General features: G+C 38.6%; 1 protein-coding gene across 2 annotated transcripts in view; it reads left to right on the forward strand.

The window, feature by feature from the left end:
* Positions 1–5,126, forward strand: part of cdh16 (cadherin 16, KSP-cadherin) — a 25,183-nt gene extending 20,057 nt beyond the window's left edge. For both annotated transcript variants that reach the window (XM_035682246.1, XM_035682245.1), the window contains 6 exons: positions 249–490; positions 582–712; positions 1,128–1,367; positions 3,285–3,401; positions 4,048–4,164; positions 4,407–5,126. In XM_035682246.1, the coding sequence (XP_035538139.1) occupies positions 249–490; positions 582–712; positions 1,128–1,367; positions 3,285–3,401; positions 4,048–4,164; positions 4,407–4,507 (948 nt within the window). In that variant the 3' untranslated portion in view covers positions 4,508–5,126. The remainder of the gene's footprint in view (positions 1–248; positions 491–581; positions 713–1,127; positions 1,368–3,284; positions 3,402–4,047; positions 4,165–4,406) is intronic.
* The last annotated feature ends 2,370 nt before the right edge of the window (positions 5,127–7,496 follow it).

Raw genomic sequence — 7,496 nt, forward strand, 5'->3', positions numbered from 1 at the left:
AATTGGGGATATAAATATTCTTTTATTGTATTGGGGCTTATCAGAATTGTCAAAAGTGTCAGGGATAAAAATGTTATCTACAATTGGGGTGAACTTGCCCTTTAATGCAATTCCCGCACTTTGTGGCATTCTTTTTACACATTACACATAATTCATATCTCATCATTTACCAGATCAACAAAACTCTGTAAACTCTGAAGGATGTTAACACTGTGTTTGTGTACTTTTGTGTACGTATGTTCTTATAGGTGTTGGACTTTGAGCGGGAAAGTGAGTACATCCTCGTGCTCAGTGCTCAGAACCCAGTGGCTTTGGTCCGTGGCCGATATGGACCTGCCTCCACAGCAACAGTCTCCATCTATGTTGATGATGTGAATGAAGGTCCAGTCTTGTCTCAAAGCCATTATGAGGTGACTGTCAGAGAGGGCGAGGAACCAGGACGGGTTATCGCCACTATTCGAGGTTATGACCCCGATTCTCACCCAATCAGGTAAGTCTAAGAACTGATGAATGCTGCAAGAATCTCTACTTCATGAAGTATCACAGTTTATATTTACAGGGTTGCACGTGTTTTCTTGCAGATATTCTCTTCAAGGGGACACCAAGAAATACTTTTCAATAGGGAAGTATTCTGGTGAACTAAAGACAGTGCAGGCCTTGGATAGAGAGGAGAACAGCACATACACCATGGAGGTCATTGCAGTAGATGGACGTAAGATCCCTTTCATTATTTCATAAATACTAAAAATAAAAGATGTTGTATGATTTGATCTTTGTATTTTATACACATTATCTTAAATGTAATAAGTCTTTAGTCCCATTTATTTGATTTTTTTCTATTGAATTATCTTTACACACATACTGTAAGTCTGTGCACATCTATACAGACAAACTTAGTGTCTTAAGAATACAGTACAGAAGAAGAGACAAAGTTACAGAAAAGCTCAAGACAAAGCAGTTTAAGTGCAATACAAACCGAAAACAACCAGCAAAAGGTTAGGCTACAAGAACTGTGATGCTGGAGTATCATCATCAAGAAAAAAATACAACATTAAGATGAAGATGGCAATGAAGATGCAGCACTTCAGCTGTAGCCTATTTGTATTTGTCTCTTGTGTTTCTCTTAGGAAACTCTTCCTTATCTGCGTCCACCTTGGTGACTGTCCAAATCCTGGACGTGAATGACAACAGTCCGGTGCTGGTTGGAGACTATTCCTGGAAGTACCTGTGTACACCTCGCTGGGAGGACCAAGCTCTGGTGCTTGCCTCACGGGACAGTGATGGGCCACAGCATGGAGGACGACTGAACTTCTCCCTGCGCAGTGATGCCACAGTCAGACGTAACTGGAAGCTAACACCTATTAATGGTGAGGTGAATGCAATCTAGATAAACCCAGTCAACCCATAGCAGAGGTGAAAAGAGAGGACAGTGAAATAAGGTCACATTGTTAGGAGAAGTTATCTTAAGTTACTTTTCTACATTGATTTTGCAGGCTAAAAAATATGACATTAATTGTAGCCAATCATAATCAAAATAACTTTTACATACATTTATTGGGTCTTTTAATTATCATTTGGTAGTATCAAGTATCAATTATGCCTTAGTACTCTGGTCTGATTCTGGGTGCCAATGTAGCGTAAAAGCCAACTAGAGTGGTGCTAAATGGATGTAGTTATTAGCCCAAATCACCCCACAAATCATGACCAAATCTGACGACCATATGCAGGTACAGTGTGGCTTACATTTGTCCTCAAACTCCAGAACACAGCAAGTTGTGGTGAATCTTGTCCTAGGTTACCTCTTATTTAAGCCTCAGACTGGAGCCATTACATTACATTACATTATCAGACAAGAGAAATCAAAACACCAAACACAAGGCGGTGCAATATGACATTACTGATAAATAGATTTTTAAATAGAGTGAGTGGGCACTGAGTTTGTCACAGTGTGCTAAGTGTTTTAGTTACTTTGACTTGTATGAATTAAAATAGGCAGTATGCCATCCATGAGTACAGACAGTCAAGAGTGATCTGGTCCTGAAGATGTGCAAATTGCCCTGTTCTATTTTCTTCCAGCATAATTTCTACAGTCCTATCTGGCATGGGAGGTACAATGTAATTATCCTTTTTTTGCAGTTGTAAACTGCTAGTGTTGGGCTCATTTAATGCAAACAATTTACTGCTATGACGTCTGTCATTAAGTCAGTTCAACCACTTCCTCTCAGGTTTTTTTTTAATCTCCCTCTTTCACTCTCCTGTTCCTGTCGGTATTGATTGAGCCCAGTTGTAATTATATCTTGTGTGTAATTTCTTTGGCGTCACCACTGGGTTACTGCCAGCTAATGGAGGCTAAAAAAAGGAATCTCCCAGAATGCTTTGCACCTGGTCGCAGCCAGTAATGGTTGTACCAATAATGTGTACTTGTGCCAGTATAATGTCTGCTGTAGAGTTGCACCGTTTGCATGCACCACCAACCTCTCATGAAAAAAAGAACACCTGTGCGCGTGTGTGTGTGTTTGTGTGTGTGTGTGTGTGTGTGTTTGTGTGTGTGTGTGTGATGGCTATTCATCTCAAGTCATTCAGAGACTCTCAATTCTACCAAGTTATAATAACTGAGTTCTTTTCAATTCAGAAATTCAGTTAATGAGGCAGCACACTCTTATTCCTCTTACGTCCACTCTCAATGGCTGTTCACAGCATTCAGGAGAGAAATGCGATACATCCTGTCTTCCTGTTACCCATTTACATTTTCTGGTGTCACAATCATCCAAAATAGCTCTGGGTAGGCAGGTGGTCGCAGATCCAACCTGTGAAAAATGTCACATCAGAGGTGAAACAGTGCAAATAGTGGATAAAATGCATTAACCGCCCCTACAGAAGTGCTGCACAGCTCGTGTTTTCCTGAATGACAAAAGAAACATGAAGGGGAATGATGGTGAGGTACAAGCGTGGAGTTTAAGACCCTCAGATAAGGGTTCAAACAGCTTGATAAAACACTTCTCTTTACAGGACAGGGCTTTTACGTCATGCAGCCAGGCGTGTATCTTACACTGATTTACAGAGATAAGATAAAGAGTCACACACTCCAGACCTCTGCATACACAACTCCATTACTCTCTCTCATTCGCTGTGCTGTGTAGTTATGCAGTTGTATGGATGTGGTTTCGCTTGATTTTTACTCCTTTTGTAGTAGAAAACTGTAAATTGTGTGTGTAATTTTATTTATTTACTTTTTTAATTAATAATAGCTACATTTTTAAGTGTCAAGTGTTTTTGTCCTTCAGATACTCACACTAACCTGTCATTAAACATCCCATACTTGGCTCCTGAGGTCTACACTGTGCCCTTCACTATCTCTGACAGCAGCTCTCCTCCCAGGAGCACCTTCATAAACTTGCCAGGTAATGACTTTGATGCAGATTTGCTAAAGAGAGCACAGGGAGGTTATGGGGCAAGAGCATAGGAACAATCAATAGGGATCAACCCCTGTGTGCCAGCTTGTCCTAGTGCTGTTCTTGTTTGATACTGATGCAATGGGGCTTTACAAATGATTTTTCCAGGCTTGTGATTACACAGCTCTCTTAAGAATGTGTTCTGCCCAGTACAGCCTGCTGACACCTTATATACATAAAACATTTCGATAAACTGTATGGTTAATACAATAAGGGGTGTCAAGAAGGTGTTGTCCTTTGGTTTTCCCTGCCTGCAATTTTACAGTTAAATTAGGTAAACTTCTATATGACAATCAAATAAAACAAATAGTCATTGTACGGGCAGTTAAAAATTTTATGCCTTTCACGTTACTGTACAGCGTTTATATGAATTATTATAAATGTTTCATTCATTATAAGCTGAACAGTCTTTATCTGACCAGTGTTTTTGGTTGGAGGAAGGGCTATAACTTAAATTGTTGTGAAGAATCTCGGCATCAAACATCAATCCTAAATCCATTTTATCAATTGTATTTCCTGTTCAGTCAGAAGTTCTCTGTGTGATGATAAAAAGCCCTGATCTGTGAGTTGTTTTGCCCTTTTCCTGTCCTGTTAGTGACAGTGTGTCCCTGCAACATCAGAGGGAACTGCAAAATGGCTGCCAAGCAGTTGCAGGGCATGCCAACTATTCAATCTGCAGTGGGAATTCTTCTGGGCACCTTTGCAGTCATAGGTAAGCAGAGAGATTGGTGGGTACTGTATTGCATCATATACATATGCATTACAAGCTTCTTTACAAGCTTTACAAAAGTAGTATTTGGCAGTCTTTGTTGCACGGCCATTGTACTGGATTGTTTAGATCTTTCTAGGCGTTGTCATACTGTGCCTATTCACTATATTTTACAAAGAAATAAGCACTGACATAGTGATGTTGTTGAATATAGCAGTGTTTTGGTTTTCTTTTTTTAATTCCAGGAACCATCCTCATTGTTGTATTTGTGAGACTGTCCTACCAGAACCCCAAACAGCCGAGCAAAACTAACCAGGAGAGAGTTCCCCTGAAGATTTCAATCTAATCAGCACGATACTGTGATGTCTGTCCTGCTTACTGCCCTGGCCAAATGGACCGATGTAGGGCACTGAATTCATTGAGTGACCATGAATGTCTAAAAAATTATGTATATTTCAGTCATAGGATCAATGTTAAATACATGTGTAGGCTTGTGTCTGGGACATGATGTTTGCTTATGTTTTAAGTTTGTCATTTTTTTTATTGCTGTAGACCTGTTCATTTGTTGCAAAATTTTGCCTATTTATTACAACAGCAGTAGGGCCATGAACAGAAAAAGTTGTCATTTTACAAGAAAAGTTGTAATTTAGATTAAAGTCTTAATATTTCAAGTTTCAAGTCATAACTTTAAAAAAGCAGACTTCTTTCCTGTAAATTTTAGATTTATTTTTTTCTAACCTTGGCTTCAGTACTCATAGTAATTTACACTGCATGTACCTGTTATTCATTTATGTTAAACACATCTGCTCATTGCTATCACACTGATTCCTAATTAAGATAAATTGATACAAGAAGATTGTTGTAAAACCATATATAAGAAGTAACATGCTTGTAAATGCTGACGTGATTTAATATAATTTAACACATCAAAGAATTAAAACATCTTGCAAGCACTGTAACTGCATAATTTCATTTAAATTCAAAAGTATCTTCAAAAGTATGTCTTATATGTGCATAAACTGTACTGTACATCTGAGCCTCTCTGTAGCAACATTTCCCTGCATGAAATATTTTCTTTTCTAACTAGCTTCCACATTATAAACCAGAACACTTTTAATCTAATGAGACAGCCTGAAATTGCCCTGTGTTTCTAATTGCATTAGCAGCACGCTCCAGTCTCTGATTAAGGCCTTATAAATGCTGACCCAGACGACCTAACAGGCAAGCAAAGCTATATTCAGACCAAAGTGTTGCTATGAATAGCTCAACAATTGAAGGTCCACTGAATGACACTCACCCACCAGTGTCCAACAAACTAGTCACATCTCATTCACAAGACAAAGCTTTACAAACTGAATAGATGCTACATGCTCATCCATTTGCCTGCTGTGACAGGTTGACAAGTTTAATTAATATTGGATACTCGCTCATATTTGACTGTCTGCTATTTTTGTTGCCAGCTGTTTGCTTTAGAATTGAAATGAATTCAACATTTAAAATTTAACAAATCAATATAAAAGGGCAGACAAAACAAAAAAGTGAGCAACTAACTGTGAAGAAAGCAAAGCAGTAGGAAGAATAAAGACCCAGATCTGTTACTCAGGAGGTGGTGGAGATAAAACCAGAGCTACAAGATGGGCTGAATATTTGATTTACAGAAATATAACTCCAATTAATAGTTTCTACGTGTCTGCTGGATGTAACTGTTTGCTAACACATTAGCCTTAAAACTTGATAACATGATTATTTCCCAGGGCTGTGTTGTTGTATCAGCTTTATTTTTGTTTTATCCTATTCCCATCTAAAGAATAAAATCACAGGTGTAACTAATAACACTAACAATGACTCTATTTAAGTACCCTAATATAAGTCACGACTGTCTGACTGTGAGCCAGCATTCATAATACCAGGACCTTGAAACTAAAGCTAAATGGAACTCAGACATTATTAATTTTATGATTTACACCTGTGGTTTTTTTCTGTTGTGTCATGAAATGTAATCCATGAAAAAGGCCTATTAACCCAAACTGAATATCTAGAGACAGCTATATTAATGTTATGACCGTCACTGGAAGAACAAGTGTTTTTTTAGTACACATTGTACTTTAGTGTCAGTAATAGACAGAATGTGCTCATGTTTTCTCCATAATTTATAGCACACTATCAACAAATATTCAGGCATTTTTTAAAAATAGAGTCAAGAATCACAGATTTGAAATAATGATGACGTACACACTTACGCAGGAGCAGGCCTCATCTGTGTGAAGGTTAGCAGCAGTATTTCATCTCCAAGGTTAGAGTTAATAGACTGTTAGGGGGTAAACCAACAATCTGTAATGTTCCTACATGCATGAAATGGAGGGGAAAATAAAACACCAATGGAAAAATTAGATGGCAAATCTAAAAATAACCACATTTACATATTCACTTGTACATGTGTGTATTCGTCAATGTGCAATGACTCACCAAATATACAGACAATGCTGCTGCTAGCCTACGCACCCACTGCCCATTTATATTAGACTATTTTTATCTCCAGCTATCGGTTCCAATCAAAGCACAGAATAGTTCCAAGTAAAAGAAAGTACACTGAAGAGGACCCTGAGGGAGATGAGAGGGCAGAGGGGAAGGGATTAGCTTGTGACATGGGGTCAAGCATTACGTTTGGGAGGTAATGAGCCCCCAACTTTAGCCTTGATGTGTCCCAACAGATCATCTGAGGATAGGGATGGTTCAGCTGGCCAACTTGGGGTGCAAGGCCACAGAAAGAAATGGGCGTGAGATTTCCAATCACATCAAGTAGCTTGGGAAATGAGAGATAATTCACCACATATGGACGGACACTCCCAGGAGAGGAACAGTGGAGCAGTGGCCGGTTTCCCCAGGAGGCCAACCGGTTTTCCATTGCTCAGTTACCGGCACAGACAAGTGTTTTTCCCAATCCCTCCTCCCTGTTCTGTGTTTCCCCACAGCTTCGGCTATTTTAAGCTTGTTTTAAGATCCAGTAGTTTCACTCTGGCTCCAAACTTGACAGTTTCCCCATCTGTAGCTGTTAGAGGCTTGCATCCAGTACTTCTGCTGGACATTTCTGATAAGTCTTCCATTAGTGTGAATATGACACTAATAAACATTATAATACCCTGAATATCAAATTTCCACCTGAATCTTGCTGAACCATTGAAACAGCTATAATCAATATTTTATATTAATAATTATTATATTATTAACAAGGATCACATGACTACTTGATGTGAACTCACAAATGTCTATCACCTCTGAAGTTATTCTTATTATTAGTAGGTATACTCTATTTTAGTATTTTTACTTCTTACAGA

The sequence above is a fragment of the Morone saxatilis genome, unplaced genomic scaffold (genome assembly GCF_004916995.1).
Source record: "Morone saxatilis isolate NCDOM2014 unplaced genomic scaffold, NCSU_SB_2.0 Contig11, whole genome shotgun sequence".
NCBI lineage: Eukaryota > Metazoa > Chordata > Actinopteri > Moronidae > Morone > Morone saxatilis.